Genomic DNA, 25,837 nt, shown 5'->3' with positions numbered 1-25,837 from the left:
AAAACCTTCGTGTCACTTCCTCTGTAATCACTCTCCTACCTCCTCCAGTGCTCCAGCAGACAACCTGTGGCCTGCCACGTTGATGACATCATCAGAGCGGGACATGATGTAAAGGAAGCCCTCCTCGTCCACAAAACCTGCATCCATGGTGTCATAGTAACCCTGATGGTTGAACGGAAAGGAAAGGTCACATGATGTGTTTGGAGCAAGTCAGAAAAGCCTCTTTCACTCCAAACACAGACGAACCAACTCACTTTGAATTTAAAAGGTGTTTACAAGTAGCTCTGTAATGCAAGATTTCAACACTGGAGGGCGCCATTTCACCACACATTTCACACCACCCACAACTACACTATTCAATCCAGCGTCACAAAAGGAGAACTAAATAGAACGTCAAACAATACAAATGTTATTAAAGTAATCCAACATTTATCAAATCCGCTTTGCAAATTATTAGCTGTCCAATAATGAAAAATAAAAAAGGAAATGAGGACACGTCTTACTGGGAACTTAGTGAAGTAGAGCTCCTTGAACAGACTGCGGTTCTGCCACAGTGACAATGCCGCACCAGGTGGTAAAGGTAGTCTGAAGGAAAAGGTGTTAAAAAATTCAGTTTCATATCAATAATTCTCTTTAACCCTCTGATTCTGCCATAAACGTGAGTACCTTTTAAAGACACACTATACAGGAATTTCCTAAAAAAAAAAAACATATAGACTCTCAATCATCAATCATGAGAAGTGTGTAGCAGTGTGTTTATCTGGAGAGATCCTGAACTCTGCCTGGATTTTATTCTTATTTTGCAATAGATACAGTCTGTAAACAGTTACACTCTGTAAACCACGCCATCAGAGGAAAACAATCGGTAACCACAATATGAAACAAAGGGCTGGAACATCGACAAAATGTTTGTCTGCTTGCTGTGCGCATACTGAACGTGAGGTTCCCACAGTCTTCCCTTATCTTCCGACTGATGCCTCATCACCTGTATCCACTTTTGTCTTCTTAAAAGCTGCGAACATCAGCTTGAGAGCTTATAAAAATGGTGCATCCCACCACTCAGCAGCTTACAGGCATTTTTGCTGGCACACAAAGTGACAAGGAGGCACGTTAATGAAATACAAAGTCAACAGTGTGCCAGGGCTGACGTCATAACCCAGAAGTTTAGCATCGCGCTGGTTCCCGGAAGAGAAAGTGAATGTGATGTTTGCATTGCGTTTTGGATTATGTCAGAAAATAAGCTCTGTGGCTAACACAAGTTTATGATACTTACAGGTTTTGTTCAGTGAGATAATCTTCACATATGAACACCTTTCATACCGCATTTGAAGCTTAAATGTGATCGCCAGAAGTAAAAAGCTAACGTTAAGCTTTAACGGACTACATGACTACTCCACGGTCGCATGACTCTTGACATCACCGCCACTAAGCTTTCAACTGACTTCGGCCGCTTTATTTTAAAAACATTGTATAATGGGGAAATCGGACTGTTTAAGCTAAATAAGAAGCTGTAATGGCGGACTGCCAGCACTCGCGCCTGTTCGGGGGTGATGACGTTTAATGTCCCCGACAGGGTTTGTAGTCGTATTGAGCAACTGGTTAGCAACCGCCTTTTTTACGACACGTAAAAGCTTCAAAATTCACAAGTAGGGTATTTACTGACGTGTTTTATGTCGTAGAACAAAACCTGAAACTCGCTTAAGCTTTTGTTAACCACAGACCTTATTTGAGGCATTTTACCAAAATCCCATTCAAAAAACGTACTGACTTTTAGACGAGAGAACCGGAAGTGCTAAAAGCGCTAACGGAGTTCTGGGTTTACTGGCACAGAGCGATAAAATGGTTGTCCAAGTTAGAATGGGCGGGACTTGACGGTGATTTGTCTCTATGTTGGGGACGTTTCTGGGTGGGTAGCCCCTCAGCCAATAACAGCACCCAGGTGAGGACAGGACTTTGTAAAAAGGTATAGACCCCGGAAAACAAGCAGCATGTACCCAAGAGGAAGCTAGCTTCTGGTTTTGGAACAAGCTTTGCCTGAGAATCCATTGCTGGGTTTCACATTTGCTGGTGATCTCTAAATGAGAGGATGAAGAGCTATGCAGAGATGGCTTGTTTTGCGTTGGACAGCAGGTTGTCAAACTGCCCCTGAGTCATCCTAAAATATGCCTGGAAATTACCATCATGGAGGAGAAGCTCCTGGACCAACTGGTGGTACTCCCCATGACCCACCCTCTTTATTAGGGTCTTATGTACCCACACAGATCTCTGTTTCCCTGTGCCTGACAAACTATTTTCTGACAGCATCTCACCCTCAACCAGAGCTACAGCAAGTAGCTTGTGCTTTTCGGTGTGATTGGGGCCTAAGGAGAAATCTGAACCTCATGGCTGGACCAGCTGGGAACCACTCTATGGTCTATGGTGTATAAAAGCAGTGTAGGGAGGAGGGACCAAGTCTGAATGTTGTGTTTACTAACACTAACTGACAACTTCTGCACAGTGTACCTTTAAGCACAACATGAAGTACCACTGTCTGCATGGAAATGACTCTCTAGTTGAACGTCTTCTAGAGTTTGAATCATTTCAAATTTAGGGAGCTGTCTATCAGCCTTACTCGGGAAATAATGTATAGCTGCCTGGACATCCAGCCAGCCTCTGCTCTCTGCTAGACTTCCACTCGCCTGACACACACTCACACACTGAGACTTGGCACACACACACCGAGGCAGACAGGAGAGCTCGGTTACTCAATCTCTGTTTATCCAGAGACCACCAGTAATCCCCCTTCTTGACCAGTGTCCTGACCGAGATGATCCCATTTCCCGAGTCTGAACCTCTCAAACATGCCTCTGCATAGATTCATTTCGCTGCACAGAGAATATTCAAACACCAAACATCTTATTCAGTGCTGATAAAAAAAAAAGCCTCATTTCTGCTGTTTATGACTGCAGCAAAAAATCTGCACGCTCTCTATTCCAATATTATTTGAAGCCAAAAGAAGCAACTAATGTACGAGTTTGGCTGCCTGCTTTTCATTTTTACAGTCTGTCACACTGCTGAGCGCTTCCTACGCACAGAAGATGCACTCGAAACAATAAGTTGTGCAACAAAAGCAACATAACATTAACATTAAAAAATAATTTATACATGTATCTTTTTACTGGATAATAAACCACACGCTGCTTGGAAGCAATAACACGTTACAGTGACCTCACTCTGTAAATATTGATTATGATTTTACGAAGCTGTGGAAACAGACTTTCAGGCTACAGCGCCACAGCAGTTCCCATCTGTTTACAGCTCTACCTGAGGTCATCACTGTTCGCGCTACATGTGAGTTCCTTGGAAATCCCCAGCGTTGGCACTGAGTCAATACCAGCAGTTCCAGAGAACAGGGAAATGGAGTTGGAGAGTGATAACAGATAGGTAGCAGGCTGCAAGATAACGCGACACAAAGGGCTAAGGGCTGACTGCTGGAGCTTTTGATGAAGTCCACTTTGCACAGGCGGCTCTCTAACATAAACAGACACACACGCTTCATTCAGGAGTGAGGCTCTTTGGAGCCCGGCAGTGACTTATCAAGATTAATGACTAAAACACTGGAGTTTAAATTTGATCAGAGTGTGCATCTATGCCGCATTTAAATGTGTTTGCATGTGCGATCGACAGAGGAAAGGTCGATGGAGCTGCTCACATGGCTGTGAACATAATCACTCGGCTTACCTCACCACGATATTTCCCAGGGTTCTTGGCTTCACCTCCTGCATGTCATCATTGATCACTGTGACTGGTGGAAAAGGGAAGAGCATTCATATTCAGAGGCGCTGTATCACCCACTGGCAAACTGGAAGAGCAACAATATTAAATGCTCTGCAGGGAATGACAAGCAGCTGCAAAGTTTTGTCTATTTCACTTCTGAGATAAAGGTCCAGGGTGTTGGATTAGGGCGCATTGGCAGAAATGGAATATCACATAATAAGTTTGCTTTCTTTAGTGTATAATCACCTGAAAATAAGAATCGTTGCGTTTTCACTACCTTAGAAAGAGCCGTTTATATCTATAAAGAAAGCAGGTCCTCACCCATGCACTGTCATGCTTCTACAGTAGCCCAGAACGGACAAACTAACAGTTGGTTCGGATCCAGGTCAGAACACGTTCTCACTGCAAACAAACTGCACCAGAGTTGGTTATAACTGGACTGAGACCACCTCTTCAAGAAGGTCTCGGTCGGGTGTGCTTTGGCCTGAACCCTACAGCACAACTCGCTGCGGTTAAAGAGAAACGCAAATCAAGGTGGCAAAAAATGCCGATGGAAAGATCTGTTTGCCTTAGATGTAGGGTCTGACCACCTCTTCAAGAAGGTAGCATGCGAGAGCCAATGTTGTGTTCACACCTGCCCAAACAAACCGCACTCAGGCAGCAAATGAACTTGAGTTTGATTGAACCGAACCAAACAGGGCAGGTGTGAAAGCACCCAAAGTGACCTCTGTGGATAATTTGACTCCCGGTAAAAACCTCTTCAACAGTGATCGCTGAAGGAGTCCTAACCAGGAGCCCACCCTTGACATATGGGAGGACTTTTAACCAGTCTGCAAACTTCACTTCTAGATGCCACCATTTTCTAAAGATCCTACACAAAGCTCCTTTAAATCTGTGATTGAAGGGAAGCAATTCTACAGATCAAAAAATCTTAAAATAATGAGCAGAAAATAATATTAAAATTGAACTCTTACCATTGTAACCTGGAACAGGTTTACCAGCCTGGCCTGCAGGTGGCGTGAGTGAGTTCCCCAGACCAATGCATGAGGAGGTGATGGCCGAGCCGGTTTCTGATGAGAGAGACACAGAAAAAGAGATGCATGAAGATTCATATGTGTGTGGGAGACCCAGAAAGTTTGAGTCCAAACACAAGAGTTGTGGCTGTGTAGTTTAACACCAAAGTTTAGACACAATTCAGTTTCTCTTTTCTGCTTTCGATGCAAATGCTACACCTACTAATGGTGGGCTGATCAAAAGAGCTTGTGTGCTCCTGCGAGCAGCATTAACCTACATTATGCAAAACTATGACAGCTCCTATGGGCTCTCCCCGACTCCACCATCCAACTGTGCTCCACATACAGCAACAACCTGCCTGTTTGTCAGCTCACCCGGAGAATGAAGAACAGAATCGATCCGGCTCAGTAAGTGAGATTATATCAGCAGACCAGCCCGAGATCAGCATCTGCCTTCTATGATACACTGAAATTTAAAAAACACACAGTCCTGCTTTTTATTCACCGGGTGTGTGTCCGTTTCTTGTCGTAAATACCAAAACAAAGATGCAGCTGAATGCTTCCATCTGTCTGTCATGTTACCTTTTCCTACCTGAGAGTGTTACTTAACTCAGCTGCTGTCTTACAGGGAAACTTTAGTGTTTTTCAATCTGGACTCTGTTCTCCTCCGTTTTTGTGTCTAAGTGATAAATGGAGACAAGTATTTGTACAGGGGGGTCCTGTTATTTTGTGTGGCAATATTGTGTTGATACACAGATGCCATGTATCGATTATTTATCATATCAATTATTAATACTGCAAATACACAATAAACTTTTGGCAGCCTAATAAGATCAACTGCTTTTTCTACTAGATTTGTTTTACTGCAGTAAAAATATACTGCTCATATCATCAAGTTGAAAATCCTTACTGATGTACATTGTATAATTTGTTGAGAACAAAATGACATATCAACGGTCAGTAGAAACCAAAATCATTAATCCACTGAGGGCTGGATTCAAAATCACACTGAAAATCAAAGTAAAACATTGAAATTACAGGCTGATCCAACTTGCGTCAATTCTATCACGGCAACTCATAATGTCTGTTTGACCTCCCGACAACATCTGGGCATGCTCCTGGTGAGTCGGGAGAAGGTGTCCTGGGGGATCTCCTCCCAGATCTGGATCAGGATCAGTAAGCTCCTGGACAGTCTGTGGTGGTACTTGGCGGCGTCGGATGTACTGATACTTAACGTCCCATAGGTACTCAACTGGATTTAGGTCAGGGGAACAAGAGGAGCAGTCAATGGCATCAGTGCCTTCATCATCCAGGAACTGCCTACACACTCTGGCCATATGAGGTTGGGCATTGTCCTGCACCAGGAGGAACCCAGGGCCCACTGCACCAGGAGGATCCAGGGCCCACTGCACAAGGAGGAACCCAGGGCCCTCTGCACAAGGAGGAACCCAGGGCCTTCTGCACCAGGGGGAACCCAGGGCCCACTGCACCAGGAGGATCCAGGGCCCACTGCACAAGGAGGAACCCAGTGCCTTCTGCACCAGGGGGAACCCAGGGCCCACTGCACAAGGAGGAACCCAGGGCCCGCTGCACAAGGAGGAACCCTGGGCCCGCTGCACAAGGAGGAACCCAGGGCCCACTGCACAAGGAGGAACCCAGGGCCCACTGCACCAGGAGGAACCCAGGGCCTTCTGCACCAGGGGGAACCCAGGGCCTTCTGCACCAGGGGGAACCCAGGGCCCACTGCACCAGGGGGAACCCAGGGCCTTCTGCACAAGGAGGAACGCAGGGCCCGCTGCACCAGGAGGAACCCATGGCCCACTGCACCAGGAGGAACCCAGGACCTTCTGCACCAGGGGGAACCCAGGGCCCACTGCACCAGGAGGAACCCAGGGCCCACTGCACCAGGAGGAACCCATGGCCCACTGCACCAGGAGGAACCCAGGACCTTCTGCACCAGGGGGAACCCAGGGCCCACTGCACAAGGAGGAACCCAGGGCCCGCTGCACAAGGAGGAACCCTGGGCCCGCTGCACAAGGAGGAACCCAGGGCCCACTGCACCAGGAGGAACCCAGGGCCCACTGCACCAGGAGGAACCCAGGGCCTTCTGCACCAGGGGGAACCCAGGGCCCACTACACCAGGAGGAACCCAGGGCCTTCTGCACCAGGGGGAACCCAGGGCCCACTGCACCAGGAGGAACCCAGGGCCCACTGCACAAGGAGGAACCCAGGACCCGCTGCACCAGGAGGAACCCAGGGCCTTCTGCACCAGGAGGAACCCAGGGCCCACTGCACCAGTGTAAGGTCTGACACTCGCTCTGACGATTTCATCCTGGTACCTAACAGCAGTCAGGGTACTGTTAGCTATGACATGGAGGTCTGTGCGACCCTCCAATGACCATCACTGACCCACCGCCACCCGGCCATGCTGGATGATGTTACAGGCAGCATAATGTTCAGCACAGCGTCTCTTTCATGCCTGCCAATCTAACTGGAGAACAGGTCCCACTTGAGGACGTCGGGCCCTCATGCCACCCTCATGGAGTCTGTTTCTGACAGTGTGGTCAGAAACATGCACACCAGTAGCCTGCTGGAGGACATTTTGTAGGGCTCTGGCAGTGCGCCTCCTGTTCCTCCTCACACAGAGGAGCTGATACCAGCCCTGCTGCTGGGTTGATGCCCTTCTACGGCCCTGCAATACATTTAAAAATCCCTAAAATATTGTATCGTGACTCAAGTTTCGTAATAATATTGTTTTGTGGGTCCTCTAGTGATGTACAATGTGCGCACAATGACTGGACAAATTTCAAAAATACTTGCCTTCACTAGTCACAAGCCAAGAATATTGGAAAACAGTATCCAGGTTGAAAAATGCTGAAGTTTCCCTTTAACCAAGATTCACACAACAGGTGAGAGACGACACAAAAACGCCTGTAACAGATTGATTCCCATCAATTTTCTACCACACATTCACACTCTGGTACATCTGCCTGTTTACTTGTGTTTTTCCGCAGGTGCACGCTGTTTGCACAAAGGGGGAAGATTAATCTTACAGACAGGACTGAGAGCTTCACTGGCTGTTCAATTAAACATTAGATCAGACTTGTGACCACATTTCAAAAGCAGCTTTTTGGCTTTTTGACACTAATACGGTTAACAAACAAAAGGCAGCTAAATTACCTCATGCGTTGCGGCTTTTCTCCACCAACATGCAAATGTATGCGCGAGCTGTTCCAAAAGGTAATCAGATCATCTACTCTATAGGGAGTGCATGCAGTGTAAATATGATGTTTCTGTCATGTATTGTGCTTGAGTTATTGTGGGCGCTAGTGTTTTGGCATTTCCCCCTGTTAATATGCAAATTCATGCAGCAAGGTGCACTAAACCTGAATCAGATGTGTTATTGCACAGGGGGGAAGCGTACAGTTTCAATCACGTATTCTTTTAAAATATGCAGTCAGTGGCAGCGCTGACAGCAGAAGTGACTCGACTTCTGAGAGGCCAAAGGCCAATGGCAAAACATTCAAGCTAGCAGGCCTGCTATGCAAATGACAGCTCGGTCGATGCGACGGTGATGCGCAAAAACACATTTTAGAGTCCTCATTAAACCTTGAGGGAAAGCTACCGCAACAGAGGAGCTCAGCGGGGTTACACACCTGCCAGCTACAAAGCCCTGAGAGACAGGGCTGCATCCAGAGCCTGGCCACCACAGTGTTACATCTGCAGCTGCCCTGTGCAGTTCACATGTAAACAAAGTTTGTTTACATTCAGTGTTACTCAGCAAAAGGCACGATCTGAATCCTCGGGGTCGAACAAACATGTTGAAAGCATTTCCTTCCTCATAAAACATTTACCAAACCTGTATCGGTTACATCCATGTGCATTCCTGCCACCTGTCAATCAGTGAAGTAGTGTGAAGCACTGGCAGGAGTGTGAGCACGCTGGAGAAAAAATGGAGACCCACTCATAACATCACTGGCACTACTACTTGACGAACTCTATGGGGGACCTTTACTGCAGGTCTTACAATGACTTTTCAAGGGATTTCACTGTTCCATACGAATTTCCAACGTCGGAATAAAATGAGTTTTACCTCACTTAGTGCGCGCTCACATGATCACAGATGTTTGGTGTAAGGTGGTTGTAAAACTCAGTCTGAACTGTCTTAAATCAGTCTTTATCTTGTCTTGACGTTCCAATAAAATCAAACATGTTAAATATTATCATACACTAAGAGGCTCAATGACATCTCCATCATCTCCAGCACCAAACAGAAAGCAGCAAACTGGGCAGACAGTAAACATGGAGGGACTCTCGGGAGGCGTAAAAACAAGTCTCAGTACTATGGACTGTAGAAAAGGAGGATAAACTGATGGAGTTGTGGTGTAAACAAGAGTCCGTTTTTTTAATTTGGACTGCATTTGATCCACCAACAAGCATTTATTTTAGTGAGAAATCTTAATTTTCCTCTCATGTCAAAGGTCTTCTCCCACTAAAATAATGCATCTAGCCTACGTAGGCTGGTAGCAAACTGAGACGACAAAATCTAAAATTTAAATTTGGTACATATACAGTTACTTTATGGATTATACTGGTGCCAAATTGACATGAATACTGTCAACATTTATCTTGTGTTTCTAGAATTATGTGTTTTTGCGAACACGTAAGGAATTGTTATGTCATAACTCTCAAAGGAAATTTGGTGTAATAGTATCCATCAGGAGCACTATTGCAAATTGTTAGGTTGACATGTAAAATTATATCACTTATTTTGTTGCAATTCTATGTTCTTAAAATAGGAATAAAATTTTTTTTTTAACTAATTTGTCATATCGTCAATAATATCATTATCGCAAAAATACCCTGAAATACTGTGATATGATTTTATTTTTTTTCCTTTTATTGTCATTTTTATGATGAAACATAAAAACAGGACACTGTCTCAGGTCTAAAACCAGCCAAATTAAAAGTTCTCAGTGTAAAATTCTTCAAAATTGACTAGAAAAGCACTCGGAGAGCGCAGACCTCCGCCAAGCAGCTCGGATTTCCCCCCATTTTATTATTTTATCTACTTCGCTTCAACCGATCACCACCAAAATTATCATCTGTTCCCTGTCCCATTATCAACCTTTCCTGAAAATTTCATCAAAATCCGTTCAGAAATTTTTGAGTTATTTTGCAGACAAACAGACCAATGCCGGCGAAAACATAACCTGCTTGGCGGAGGTAATAAATAAATAAATCTAAAACAGAGGCTACTAAAAAGGACAATAAAGTGCAGGGAAAAGACTAGGTGAGTTCATGTGTGCTACAGTTCAACAGTTCAATTTGCTGCATTGTTGGACAGTTGTTGGTTTTATATTTCTCCACAATACTGTTATCATCTTCTTTGCAAGTAGCAGCAACACCCAAAGCAGATATGTCCAGTTTTTGGTGTCTATGTCTTCTCTCCCCAGTATAAAGAATGCTGGCTCTAAAGGTAAGTCTACCCCCATGAGTTGCTTGATCTCAGCCTTAATGTCTCTCCAATACTTATCTAATTTGGGACAATCCCAAAAAATACGGGTACTGTTGCCAATTTTTCCTCACTGTCTGCAGCATAATTCAGAGATGTTGCTGTATCTCACAAACATAAGAGGATTATTTAATCCTTTCATCTTTGTTTTCCATTCAAACTCCCTCCAGGCAGGGTTACTTGTGTCCATTTTTGACAGTCATGGGCTGGTTTGGGGGGGTTCAACAGGGCTACCCACTTCAAGCTGTGTTCTTTGACTGATGACTGCTTGTCTTGAGTGATGATGTTTAAAAGCAGCAGGCCGATCCACAACGCAAGTCCCTTCATATTTTTCCGGCATGTGTTTTTCCACAGCAGGGCAGGTAGAAGAAGTTAACCTGTTGGAGGTGAGCTGTTTGCAGAGGTGCAGTAACAGCCTGTTGTCTGCAGCTCTTCATCAACATCTCACTGTGGCTGTTTCTGCTGTCACAAAACCTCCATGCGGCACTAATAAACTGGCCGCTAATTCAGTGATAACACATTTCATTTCCTGTACATTCTCCACAATAAGTTAGTTGATGATGTAAAAACTTTTATTGTGAAGCCGCAAAATAAGGAAATGTTGAGTTTTAATGCTGCAACTTCACACAACTTCTAATAGATTGATGTTAGCAAACATGAAACAGCAAAACAAAGCAGATATCTAAAGTGAAAACAGGACGCAGTAGAGAAACTAAACTCCAAATCACAGAGATTCAGTTAGAAGCTGCAGAGCTGAAAACGCCTTTCTCTCTGGTCTCCTGCACAAACAGAGGTGAGTACTGCCTCGCAACACACACGGCTTGTTTGAGGGGAAGTAGAGGAGTTGTCAGGGTTTTGCTGCGTTTGGCGAGACATCAGTACTACCTGCTTGAGGGCAGGCAACTGGGCGGAACTCGGTGCGCCATGGCTTGACTCTGCGCGGCCACAAGTGACAGTGGAAAAGGTTCATAGTAGGCTTGTGAACCTCCTGGCATGTCTTTCCCCACATTTCATCCATAATAAATATTCATTTCTAATTCCCATTTCTGTTTCAGTTTTTTAACACTCCATAGTCAACAGGACAACAGGAAGATCCTTTCCAAATTAGAAGGAAGTTCACATAACCGCTCCCAGTCTGCACGTGTCTGTAGGAAGTGATGTGTTTGAAGACGTCTGAAGAAATCCTTAAGAATTCTTTAGATGTTCATGTGATTTCAAAGTTTCCCTTCAGAAAAGCTTACAACTCTTTCAAACACTTTATTGTCGTAAATTAAATATTTAAAAATGAACTATTCCCCATTTTTCTGGGGAGCCCCTCAAGGACCACTGCTCTAAGGTCTTATCTTAGGTAACTATGGGACACGAGGTCGACATCAACCAAGACATAATCACCTCCAGCATCTTGTTAAGGCCCCAGTTCATACGATTACAGTGGATACAGACTGCTTCTTCTCTACACCACTAATCTAACCAGTGCAAACGGCTATAGACCTGCTTTCAACTCCAGCACAGCAGGCTTCAAAGACACGAGCTCAGGGGCAGGAGGCTGCTGTTGGTTGAGGAGGGGATTAACTTATCAAATGAAGACAGGAAGAAGGGGGGATCTGGAGTTAAACATGTTGCCCAACCACAGTGGCCTCTGAACTGGCAACCACGAACACCTCATTCATCAGTGGCAGGTTAGCGACTCCCTGCAGGGTTCAAAGCCCATCACTGTCAGCAGAGACAGCATCCAGCACCAATGGTAAAAAAAGAGAAGATTTTATATTCCTTCATGGGGGCATTAAGTCCCACCCACGTGGTCAGAGAGCAGGGTCATGACAGAGTGATGACAGACCCCCTGTTGACCAATCATGCCCTTTGCTTTCCCCTCAGGAACACATCACTTCTTGCACTGCAACATTTATGACTATCATATAATCCGAATGAAACTGGAGCAAAGGGGAAATACTGGAATTTGTAGGGAAGTTGGAGCAGATTCGTGTGGGATTCAAGGTCAGACACACTTTTGTATTAATGAAATTCTTTATAATCATTATTTCGTGCAAAACTAAACAGAACAGATTCGTTTATTGATAAAAAGCTCACCGAACTCCATCATAATGGACCTACATGACATCATCTTCCCCACTTTTAATAACGAGCCAATATTGGCAAACCAATATATCCGTCTGACCCTGAAGGACGCCATAAGGGTCCTTTTAAAGCTCAGCTGAATTGCACGTCGATTAGGGCTCGACACAGCCACTGAACCGTGTCAGCATGAGCGGAGTGTTTAAACCTGGCTGTTTACAGCAGGAGCAGCCAGAGCTCGCTGGCGGCGATTCAGGGCCGGGCGAGGAAATTCGAAAACCCAAATGAAAAAAGACAATATAATTGGACCTTGACATTTTACAAGGCATGCAGAGAGACAGCGGACTGGTTGTGCAGCTTTGAGGCATGAAATCAAACCATTACAAAGCAAAGTGATCTCAATGAAAATTAGTTGCATCGCTTAAACATTCTGTCATTTACATGAAAGATGGTGCGCTGACAAGAGCAGAACTCAGTTTCTAAAGGCTGACTCAGATGTTTGTCGAGAGCTCCCAAGGTTCTTTTCCCAGCCCACAATATGAAGGCATAATAGATCATAACACAGCCGCTGACGTCCATTTACATCCCGATACGCCCAGGCTCTGAGACATAAAGATACAAGAATGATTAAAATATATACCTGGAAACTGAGCTGCACATGTCATTTCAGCATCAACACTGCGATGTACGCATGTGCAAAAGTCGCACTGCAGGACATGTGATGTCAAGTAAGACAAATGAACTGACATATCATGTTAGGGCTGAAAAATATGGCCTATAAATTATACTGCAATATTTTTAGGCCTTAATGCAATACACAATATATATATGTATCACGATTTTGAAATCTCCTCTAAAATAGTGTAAACTACTAAAAACTGTTGAAGGATCCGACCTGTCCTCTGTCTCACAAAAGCACGTTTACCACCAGGAAGTTGCCCTTAAATTACAGACAAAGTGGTAGATCCCATGACCTCTGAGTTGTGACTACAGGTTTGGCCGATTAATCAGCACCGTTAGGGCGTTTTACAAAGTGTTGCTATCGACGTAACTCGGCTCAGATTGTGGCCAATAGCTGTGCAGCCTCCACCAGTCAAGTGGAGACTAACATCCTCAACCGGAGCTGACGAGAGGAAAAAGCAGGTCCCTTCTGCCTGGCCAGCGCTGTAACAGCAAAAGTCTGACTCAAGACCTGTTTCCACCAAACACTTTCAGTATGGTACCTTTGGAACCAACAGTAACCCTTCAGACATGGTACCTGGACCCTAGTGTTTCCACCACAAACAGTGCTCTTAAATGTGGGCGGGGTTGTTGTCAATCACTGCTCCGTCCAGCACTCACTGTATTTCCTCCTTTATCAGTCTGCACGCCGACATTTCCGGAACAAAACAGAACAGGCTGCAGTGAGAGTCTCTCTCCACGGGATATTTAAATATAGCAGGTTTGTGCATTTAGTCCTTCTCAGGCAAGCTCAGGGGTTTAGTGTTGCCGTAGCCCACAGGAACGATGATCCACAAGGCTTTATTTACTCTGAGTGAGGATTAGAATATATGCTGTCCACAAAATTCGGTCACATGTCACATTGAAACTCAAGGTGTGTTGATGGATTCACGTCGTCAACTCATGCATTGAGTAACATTACAAGTAAACATTCCACCTTAAAAGTCGCCAGCAGTCGACCCAGTGAATAAGAGGCAGCAAAACATCCTTTCATTTTATAGTTGCAGTTTACTAATAAAACTCTCCACAGTATGAACAGTGGTTACATGAGCCTCAAAACCAGACACAACTCAGCCCTGAGCAGAGTGACCGTCCTCTACTGACCAATCAGACTGCAGTGTTCACAGCTCCACCTTTTAGTACCAGATCTGTGTGCTAGGTACCCCAGCAGAGGGGGGACCAAACATGGGGACAGTATGGAACGGTTCCATTGGTACCATCCACAACTTTTCACAGTGGAAACAGAAAAAAAAGCATACTGAACTGAACTGCTTGATGGGAAACTTTCAGTTTCAAATTAAAAGCCCTCTTGCATTTCAAACACTGTCCAATCATATGTGGATTCTGACGTAGTCTTGTTACCAAAATAATGCAGCCCTACCTGGAAACACATTTTATAATCTTTTATCTGCATCCTATTATCACTTCAATAAGCAGACATTATTCCTACTGATGTAGAAATATGACTATTGACACCCTCAGCTTTAAAATCTCCCCGTAACTCTGCTGTAACTCCCATGAAAATCTTCCCACAGGGACGAAATCTCACCCAGTGGGGTTATCCATCCAAAATGTGTCTATTTACAGGTCAAGATGAAAACGTCCTTGAGGTGAAACAGACAAAACACCTTTACTGCTACTATTCTGCTCACATTGTGCAGCGCAGATTAAATATGCTGGGTAAGAAGGGTAGGCAGACAGCACAGGCTGAGACAGGTGAGTGAACGCTAGCGGGGAGTGAGAAGAAGTTAAAACACCGTCTGTGGGCTGGAGTCACACACACACACACACACACACACATACACAGACACACTCATGCTGCTTGGTTGTCTATCTGCTCATCTGACTGACTGCTAGTGTGAGTCTTTGTCACACACACCCAGAAACAAAAACACACCTTGGTATCAGTCTTCCTCTACTCCCATCACTGTCTTTTCCTTTTGCTCCTCCTCGCTCCCTCGCGCTCTCTTTGCCTCTGTACACAAACAAATCAATCTTCCTTCGACCTGCTGGAGATGAGCTCGGCCAGTGAGAGGCATTTTGAGTGTGATGAATGGGCTGAGGGAGGGGGGTGGTTGTTGGAGGATGCGTCGGAAGAGTGGCACGGGCAATACGGAGGCGCCTTTTCAGCTGAGAAGGTGCTATCGAACAGCAGTGCTCATTACTGGTAGCTTGGGGGGGAACTGCTGTTCAGGAAAAACAAAGATGGCTCTCTGATCCTGCACTCTGTATTCTCTGCAACTCCTCGAGCGCTCTCTCTAAAACAGATGAAACAACTGTCTCCTCCTCACACAGCGTAACCCTTCCACTCCGTCTGTCGGGCCTGCACTCCAAGACACATAAAACCGATAAGGGAACAGGAGATGTTGTCCAAAGAGTGCAACTGGGATTGACCAGGTTTAAAATATGAAACCTGAAAGAGGAGGAAAGGGAGGCAATAACAGGAGAGTGGAAAAATTTAATTTCCCCACAGGGGACTAACATAAAGGTATGCCTTCTTTCATAGCTGTAACTCCAGTGCGAGCTATTTGCTTGGATGGAACATTTGCTGAAAATATTCATAGAATTAAAATATAATAAGACTGAATCAGAGTGTGTCTCACTATCCTCCTGTCACAGAGCTCTACCTGCCGACTAGCTCCTGACTAGAGAGAGTGTTCATCTCCCTTCAGTTTTATCTGGAAAGTGGCAATGGTGCAGCTCAGGTATGCTGTACACCTACACATTTACTGTATCAATGCAGAAATACACAGAATCATGTCACAAAAAAGCGACATTTAGACCAAAATTAGATGTGAGTAGATGCGAGTTCATGCTATTGTCGCATAGTTGTACGAATAACTTGCACAAGAAAATTCTGTGACACTATGTCGTGAAAGCCTATCAGCATTGAGATCTAGTTGAGATTCTCCTGACGTTACTGAGAATCAGAGATGGAGAACAAACTTTTGTTGCCGTCTGTAGGCACCTGGGGATCTGCAACTCCACATCATCAGCAGATCAACAACGACAGGAGTGAAGCGGCAATGTGCTGCAGACAACAATGTCAAATGTAATAGAGTGTTGCTATCTTGGTCCAAACAAATTCATATAGCTTACTTTTTATCCTTAGCTTGATATGGTTCTTATTTCAGGTTAAGTGTTGTTTTTTCATACCTTGACAGTTTCGACGACTGCGTCTGTCGTCATCATCAGAAGCGTCATGTGATGTCGTGGTGACGTGTCCTGTAGATGTTTTATCCAGGTTGTCATTCCCCCTGGTGACAGGTGCCAGGGGGCGGGGTTCCCTGCTATCCAACAGCCCATCAGGCGATGAAACATCTACAGGACACGTCACCCCAACATCACGCGATGACATGAAGACAGAAGGCCCGTTTCCACCGCAGGAACTTCGGGGTAATTTTACGGAGCCGGGGCCGTTGGTGCGTGTCTCCACCGCAGGAACCACCCCCGAAGGACAGAGTTCCAGAACTTTTACAGGGGCTAAACAAGTCCCTGCCTCGGAGTAGGTACTCAGAACGGCCCCAAGAAATTCCTGGCTGGGACTTGGGGATTACTTGGTGCTGATTGGATATACTCAGGAGGGATGTGACGTTTTGTAAATAACAATGTAGTTATCGTAGATTAGCTGGGCTAACCGTTAGCTGTTAGCGGTGTCTGTAATAACTCAATAAACGGTCCGTGAAAAAAATATTTTTTCCAGCGGATATCTTAGTTACAACATGATTGAGCTAGCAAAGCAGTTTTGTGTTGATATGTGTGGTATTTATTCAGTTTTGGGAAATCACGATGTCTAGACAGCATCAGCTGACAGCAGCAGCAAAGCTAACATCAGGACGTCATCTGTTAAAAGCCTCCCGTTGTTGGAAACGACATGAAACTACTCCAGTTAGCTCAATCATGTTGTAACTAAGACATCCGCTGGAAAAAAAAAAATTTTCACGGACCGTGACCGGAGTTATTACAGACACCGCTAAGGGCTAACGGTGTCCCTACGCCCCTACATCGCCACGGTCAAAATGGTCGCGCAACGATTACATCACATACAGAGCCCGGACATTCCTGTAGTAGTTCCTGCCCCCCAGGAACTTCTTCAGCGGAAACGGGCCTAGAAGCAGTCGTCGAAACTGTCAGGGTATGACAAAACAACACTTAAGCCTGTAATAAGAACCATATCAAGCTATATTGCTGTCTTGGTTCGCGCTGGTTCAGAGCAGGAAGCCTGAGTGTTCACTGTCTACACATCTGATTCCAGCTATTGGTTGTACATTACTACAAACCAAGTTAGCTGTTACTGCCTTGCTGCATCCCCCAGTTAGTAAAAACATTAGCACAGCTGTTAAGCCCAGCTCAGTTCAGTGATTTGTGACAAGATGAAACCATTTTAGAACGTTGCAGAGAAAGTTGCAGCAGTGTGAACTGGTCGTCTGATGGTGTCACCTGCAACTCAGCTGGTCAAATCACCGGTGGCTGGTTTTAAAGCATGTCACCTGTTTCTACAGCCAATCGTTTTGTAGTGAAGTCTGCTGGTCAAGTCAAAATGAAATGGCGTGTTCGCTTGCTGCAGCAGGTGCTCCGTCCCCGCCAATCTCTCTGTTTCAGTGCTATGGTGCGCCAGTGTGGGACAGGGGTGTGCTGCTGCTCCAGATATGTGCGTATTAATGTGGCGTATTTATGATGAATACAGTCCAGCTGATGCTCCTTTTTGTTTTTCACTGTTCCATCACTACTACAAATACAGCTTTAGCCAGTATCTCACTATCACTATCCTCATTCATATTTTAAGAAGCTACAAATTATATTCAGCCACAAAATTAACCTGAAAAGCTGCAAATCAGAACAGAAGTACAGCGAGGTGTTGCATAGCAATGATACACCATCTCATCTAGTTGCATTGGTGGGAACTGGCAGCTTTTTATAACATTGCAGAACGGTGCAAGTAGTCACCTGTCTTAACTCGGCTTGTTGTGAATCTTTGGTCTGAACTGGGCTTTAAGGGCCAATTTTTGCCAGCTGCAAAACACACACAAGCAACGCAAAGTGAAAACTTGCATTTGTTATGAACACAGCGTTGCTGTCCAAATATTTCGAAATAGGTCTGTAAAATCTGCTTTGAAGGCAGCCAGTTAAATTTTGAATGTAGCTGCTCCTTTGAAACACTGAAAACAGATGTCAGGTAAATGGTGCTGTTTGCTACTGCTGCCATATGGGAGGTTTGTACACCCCTCTCCTGATTGGACTTCTGTCTTAATGTTCACCTTGGACATCAACTCAAATACAAAGTACAAACAATATTTTGAAATGGCACTCAGCTCTTTAGTTTGTCGGTACTTGGAAGGACAGCAGTGAAACTAACTCCCACAATATCTGTTATAACACACCAACAAACAGCACTTAGGTGTGTAAACAACCTGTCAGAAATAGCCACGGGGGTGCTTTCTGTACATCATCCATATACACAGCGGTACTCGTGGTTGTCCTGGTGATGTGTGGTTGCTGGGGTAACTCGGTCAAGAGATAAACAAGATAGCCAACCAGAGGTCATGTGAAAAGATGGAGTGGCGTAGGAGGATGAGAGGACGAGAACAGATGGAGGGAGAGTGGGTTGTTTTTGTCTTTATTTTAACATTGCTTTCATTACTGAAGCTATGTTTCAAGACAATTAAAACCCATCTACCTCACACAAATTGATAGTGGCAGGTAAACACTATGAAAATTTGAAATAGGACGTCATACATAAAGAATTGCATTAGGAAACATGTCAAGACAGGAGAGCATGTTGTGTTGTATCCTTGCTGTTTCTCTGAGACTTTGGGTCCAAGAGTGAGTGACGCCCAAATCTCACTACAAACTTGTGGGATTAGTTCTGCCAGGAGTCTGTGTAAAACAATACAACTTAAACAGCTCACACTAAGACCATCATTGGCAGTCTGCTGGGGAGCCAAAACACAAGACGAAACCAAAGGCTTGGTTAGCCAAGCCTCTCTGATTGGGCTGAATGTCAAAATGAAGCAAAATAACAAGTGAAGACACATTGGGAGAGAGAACAGAAAATAAAGTGCGTGGGGGAATCAGAGTAGGTTGCAGCAACTACAAAGGGTTGGTGATGCGGCCCACCAAAGATAGACATGAAAGCAAGATGAGCAATCGTGTTCAACATGTGCACACACACACGCACACATCTGCACACATCCGCACACGCTCTCCCATTTTCAACTCTGGACTCTTGGGACAATTTCATTCCATCAGCTAAAAACATTGCCTCCCTTATCACTTTTCAGACGGCTCGCCTCATTCGCTCAGAGCTAAGTTTATGCATACAAATTCACTACTTAACTTGCTAATGAAAGACCCCGTCTTGTGCCTTCCAAACCTCAGCAGACAAATAATATAATGGCTTGGAATGAATGCAAGACGAATTCCCAGGTTAGAGAGCCGGTGACAGCAGCCGCCAGTAAACAACAAGGTAACACAAACGTGGCACCTCAGCTCTCGGATATGTAATTACAGGAGCCGCGACATCTGCGCTACTGTCTCTGCAGCAGTGTAATGAAACTGCATGAGCGACAGCAGCTTTTTCCTGTTTGCTGTTGAATGATATGAGACTCCCAAAGGTGGGCAAAGGAGCACGATGGTGACATGACTCAGGAACAATTTTAGTGAAAAGAAATGTATTCTGATTTGTTCTTTGAAGGAGAAGCTGAGGGAGCGGTCTACGTGGAGAAAAGGTGGGGCAGAATACCAATAAGGTGAAGAAACAAAAATGGTCTTTTTATTACTCTAGTTAATACAATTAAGAGCAACACAGGTACAACAAAGGTATTATGATGAAATGTCTCTTTGAAATGAACAGTTGTCCCCATGTTTCCCTGGTAAGGCCAGGAATGAAACTTCTCGTTCCAAATATGCAAAAGATAAAGCTAATGGAAAGTCCCTTAATCCCCCCCTATGGACACGTTGAAGGGCACTGTCCTACTTATACAATGGTAACTTATCAAAAGAAAAAATAGAGACAATTCATTTATGCTGTATTTTGCAATCAGAATCTAAAGTTTCTCAAAAGCCATATTGTAACTCAGCTTCCCTGTTAGCACCTGAGGATTTGACTAATACCTGAGACGATCATTACCATCCCATAAGGTTCTTATCCAATGGAAATGGCTGCCCCCTGAGAGCCAACCAAACATTAGTCGACTACAAAGGTCATTACTCGGCAAGACTTCATTGGTCGCTTACTCACAGAAAAAAAAGTGATTTTCAAAAACTCTGCATCTTGTCAAAATAAATCAAAACCGATATGACTGGACCATGTGGGGATTTAATTCAAAAGGACAGACACAGGAATTGTCTACGCTCAGCAGTCAGACAGGAGTCAGGTTAATTTCCAGGGCTGGTACCTGCGGTTATTCCACAGGCTAGTTAATAACATGTCGGGCAGGAAATCCAAAGTGTGGGATCATTTTGAGAAGGTGAAGGACGAACCCAAGGTGATATGTAAACTCATCTTCATTGGTCGACTACAAACATGACGTATCATCTGAAACATGGAAGTAGCTACATGCCCATTAGCCCACAGCGTCATTAACATGCGGCTCGCTCAGTGTGTGACGTGCACTTGGAGATAAAATATAGGCCTATATTAATGAAGGTTCATTAGTACGGTTTTGTATTTCTCTGTAATGTAGCACAGTGTTAACAATGTTACTGATACTATTCTTTCTCACACCTTCAACTCAAACCACCAAAATATATCATTTAATCATTACATTAATATCGTAAACATGCAGGAGACTAGTCGAATAATGGCTCTAAATGACGACTACTGGTCGACTAGGAAAATTCTTAAGCCCTGGAAATGTCATTCACTATTCCCATAAACAGGACGAACCTTAAGGCCCAGACACACCAAGCTGATATCAAAAGAACTAGTGGCAACAGAGGCCAACTGCTGCGTCGCCTCATTTAGCCTGTGTCTCTGCCAAGAAGTTGCCCTTGAACAAAACACAAAGTGAAACAATACAAATTATATTCAGCCACAAAATAAGTCTGAAAAGCTGGAAATCAGAACAGAAGTACAGAGAGTTGTTGCATAGAGATGATACACTGTCTCAAATAGTTGCATTGGTGTGAACCTGCAGGTTTTTAGAACGTTGCAGAACGGCGCATTGCAAGTAGCTGTTTCAACTCGTCTCGTTGTGAATCTCTGGTCTGAACTGGGCTTTAAGAAATGCAGAGTTCCTACTGCACCTTCTATATATTTTTCAAAAGTTTTAAGTCAATTATTGGACAAAAAAAGTATGTTTGACACCCAAAAACTTTCGCCCTTGTGTGATTGTTGAACATAACAAAACAAAACTATGGGCTGCTGCTTTATCAGCCTCCACTCTTCTGGGACGGCTTTTTATACAAGATTTTGGAACCTGGCTGCAGGGATTTGCTCCCATTAAACCACAAAACCATTAAGTGGGGTTGGCCACTGACGTGTGGTGATAAGGCCTGGCTCACAGTCAGCGTATAAATTAATGCCAAATGTGTTAAGTTGGGGTCAGAGCTCTGCCTGTCAACTTCCTCCACATCGAGCTGAAATACCAATTCTTTTTAACAGTCCCTGTATAAATGAGGGTATTATCTTAAAACAGGAAAGAGCCTTCTCCAAACTGTTGCCACGCAGTTAGAGGCAATCTACTGTCTAAAGTATCACTGAATGCTGAAGATTAAGATGTCCCTTTATTGGGGCTCAAACCACATTAAACCTGCGACAGGGTTTCCACAAAGTTCTGGTCATACAGTGCAGATAACTACTCACAAATGTCAGTGTTCTAACTGTATATTTAAAAAGTATTAGTTTGCTTACTTGCTTCCACCTCAGGATAAAATTAGTGTTAGCAATTTTGGTCTCTATAGCTAAGTTCCCCCTTCATGACAACTGTCAGGGTGTGAATTTTATATGTGACTCACCCGTTTTCATTTTATTAAGGCCCAAGGTAACGGATATTAGAGGGCGAACCCACTTGAGATCCACCCCTCCACAGCTCCAACCCCTCATCCAAATATGGTCACTTCTGGCTTAAAAAAACAAGATGGCGACGACCGAAATGCTGAACTTGAAGCTTTAAAACAAGAGTCCACAAACCGGGGGTGACTTCGTAGTATTTACCCAGACCATGGTATGAACTGTACTACATAAAGCCTAACTTTTCTGTATTAAGAGATGAGTTGATTCAAGACGCCAACCTGATCCTTTGTGATCACGCATGCGTAACGCTCTTTTTCTAGCTTCTGATTTTCTGTTGTAAGATGTCTGTATTTTTGTTTTTATGGAACTGAATTCTTTTTGTGGCTGCAGCATGGGTGAACAAGCCCGGGACAATAAAGTTCATCTTATCTTATCTTAACCTACATTACCCTTATGGTTAAAAACATCTTAATCCACGTGTTCCTTAAGATCAGTTCAGACCAATGATTCGTGATGACACAAAAGTGCTTTAGAACGTTGCAGAGAAAAGTTGCAGCAGCGTGAAATGGCCGGTCTGAGCTTGACTCAAGCCAGCTGATGATGTCACCTGCAACTCAGCTGGTCAAATCGCCAGCGGCTGGTTTTAGAGCATAAAGCACGTGACCTGTTCCAACAGCCAATCGGCTACCAACCTCTAATCCAAATATGGTCATTTCTGGCTTCGAAAAACCAAGATGGCAACAGCTGAAATGTCAAACTCAAATTGGCGTTCTACAAAAAGAAAAAAGAAACCTTTTAACCAAATGGCCAACTTACTGACTTATTGTAGAAGCACAAATATCAAGGAAAACCTACCAATTCAACAGCATCTGCAAGTCTACACAACTGTGAAGGCAAAAGGCCTCACTTCTTTTTTTTAAAAAAGATATTCTGGGCCATTTTGCCTTTGATGGACAGGACAGGTAAGCGAGAAAGGGGGAGAGAGAGAGGGGACAACATGCAGCAAAGGGCCACAGGCTGGACCCGAACCCAGGCCGCCTGTACATGGGGCGCCTGCTCTACCACTAAGCCACCGACGCCCCGAAAGGCCTCACTTCTGAAACAATCCCAGTGTGGTATAACATTGTGCCACTGACAGAATGAAACAGGGTTGCGGCCATGGCAGCCGTAATGTGTTGCAGCTGCTCCTGGTGGAACTGACCAACCCCGCTCCCTTACAGTCATGATGGAGGTAAGAGTAACAAAAACGGTTGAGATATTTGTGCCTTACTTTACCGGATTATTACAAACTGGGCATGGAATCTTAAGATGCTCCTGTTCAAAATGAGACCAAACTTTTCTATGGATTTAAAATTTTGAACTACAAAGGGCCAAAATGTGGTCTGCAATACACTGTGAGTTTTGTTTTCAGCTTTGTTTGTTTACAGAAAACTTGCGGCCCCTACCAGCTGGTTAAGACAAGTGAAAAGTCAATAAAACAGGTTTTACAGATAGAATTAGTTCACTTTTACATTTTCATGGGTCTACATTCACCTGCTTTCATCCTCCTCTACACTTAAAATGCATAAAATACTCATATTCAAAAAGACGTAGGGCTTCAAGAACAGACAGAATTTAAAGTTATAATGAAGTTCAAGTTATATAAAAATGTGTAAAACATTAATACAGCAAAAATGATTGAACATTTTCTTTGTGAGCAGCTGGTTCTTGAATAAATCTTTAATCAGGACTGCTGAAGTGCAAATATTGAACAATATCTGACTTGAAAAATGGGGCATAAATTCTTCAGTTAATCACTTCTTTTGCATTATGTTCCATATCAAAGTAGCACCCCAGTAAAAACCAATATGTTGATAAGCTGACCACTGAGAAGCTAATTGTGAAAATATATCCTGCAGGAGAGGGTAAGACATTCAGATTTAAATCAACACTGCAGAGGTAATATTTCTGTTTCTTTTTGGTCTCAGGTTAAGATTCCTCATTAACCCCTGATTCAGTGTTTTGCTGTGTATGTGCTGAGTTAGTGAATGCCAGGCTGTTAAAAGCCTCTTGTTTTTCTCCACTGAGAGGACGGTATTTTCAAGGAGGCTGTAAAACTGCCCTTCACAGACTCTCTGAGGCTCTGACTTCCAGGAGGAGGAGGAGGATGTGTGGAAAACAATCCTGTGCCAGTGCTGCATTTGGCAAAGGCCAGGAGGGAACTGTCAATTCTACAATTTATTTGACAAGATGGGTGGTTTGAGGAGGTCCGGTTCACTTTTTTATGGTAATTCAATTCTGCGTACAGAGGCGTGCGCTGTCAGTCAGAGAGAGACGGAGAAAAACAAAGACAAACAGAGAGAGACACCTAAAACACTACTGTAAGCCCGTCCGCCACCACTCACTGGTGAGGCAGCCAAACCCTGCCAACTGGAAACACACATTTGTTGCCAGGCAACACCAGTGACATCAGCAACCTTCATCATCACCCCCCTCTCCACCCCCTGCCAATAGCACTTGGCTCTTAAAATAGCGCACAGATTATTATCAGCCTTCAAAATGGCAGACATTTTCTCATATGCACATAAGGGGATGAGAGCTGGACGGGCCTCAGGTGGCTCAGAGGTGACAGACTGTGCGCGCATGTCGGTTCTGGGCGGGAGGAGGTTAGCAGATGTTGTTAATTTACGTGTGCATGTCTGTGTGTGTGTGTGTGTGTGAGAGCAGCACATAAACACGGACAATATGATGATAATGAAGGCAAAGGGGGAGAGACGGAGGAGAGAGTGCAGGTGAAAAGCAGTGCAGCGTCACGTCTGGGATGATGAGACAGGATGAATCAGCATATCAGATGACACCGGGAGGCTGAGGAATGATTGAGTCCGCTGCACATGGGAATAACGAGCACACCAATCATTTCCACTCTGTATCAAGAAAACGAATCTCTCTTGCACCAGCCAAGCGTTCCACAGTGAAAACTAATCAACGAGCTAAATTGGTCAAATTAGTCAAATTCTGAGCCGCATTAGCGCTATCAAATATTCCCAGCAAAGAATGTGTAAATTTGGCATTGCATGCAATCGCTGACAAAACATGTACCAGTTGGCGTGAAGTAAAACAATTTGTCTACGGTTATCTATTCCCCAGAAAGTCCCCTGAAATCCAAACCTGCTGGCAATATTGTTTACACTCTAAGGACGTGCAATACGTGTCAGCCCGTGACCTCATCTCTCCTGCAAGTCATGCTGCCTCTCTCAGCAGCACCATCACTGCAAACTGTCTTGAGTCAGCTGACTTTATTTCATTCCTCAGACCGGGGCCTTGTGCAGATCTGAGGAGAGCTCTGTTAGGAGGGAGCGGGCGCCGCTGGCTCTTTGTGTGATGCGACTGTTTACCAATCAGCAGTGATACACCAGTTGGCTGCAAGGTAAGGAAAGTCCCACAGGGGATGGATGGGAAAATGATGCGAAACCACAAACCCCTTATTTTAATCTTTTCAGCGGCATGCGCCTGGCACAGCTGATGAACTGCTCACAGTGTAGGGAGACGACGTTAAAGATAATGAATCAGATGATGTATCTTTTAACAGGGGCTGGAAAACACACAGACTGTTTGATAAATAAATTATTCTACAGTGATGATACAGCAGCGTTATGCCAAGGAGCTGGAGAATACACTTCAAAGGTCTGACAGAGACAGGCGTCTGGGGCGGGGGTTCAAAGGCATTTTGATCAAAAATCAAATATGGTGACAAATATTTCATTTCATTTATTCTTAATTTAGTCTGGAACCTTCCACTTTAAGTGGATTGAAATTAAACTGGAT

General features: G+C 44.3%; 1 protein-coding gene across 1 annotated transcript in view; it reads right to left on the bottom strand.

The window, feature by feature from the left end:
- Window positions 1-25,837, bottom strand: part of acss3 (acyl-CoA synthetase short chain family member 3) — an 88,007-nt gene that overhangs the window by 7,571 nt on the left and 54,599 nt on the right. The window contains exons 10-13 of the mRNA XM_049566833.1: window positions 4,731-4,826; window positions 3,721-3,784; window positions 504-585; window positions 40-162 (exon numbers count right to left, since the gene is read on the bottom strand). Of these exons, the coding sequence (XP_049422790.1) occupies window positions 40-162; window positions 504-585; window positions 3,721-3,784; window positions 4,731-4,826 (365 nt within the window). The remainder of the gene's footprint in view (window positions 1-39; window positions 163-503; window positions 586-3,720; window positions 3,785-4,730; window positions 4,827-25,837) is intronic.

The sequence above is a fragment of the Epinephelus fuscoguttatus genome, linkage group LG22 (assembly GCF_011397635.1).
Source record: "Epinephelus fuscoguttatus linkage group LG22, E.fuscoguttatus.final_Chr_v1".
Taxonomy (NCBI): Eukaryota; Metazoa; Chordata; class Actinopteri; order Perciformes; family Serranidae; genus Epinephelus; species Epinephelus fuscoguttatus.
This window is presented reverse-complemented; position numbering and strand designations above follow the sequence as displayed.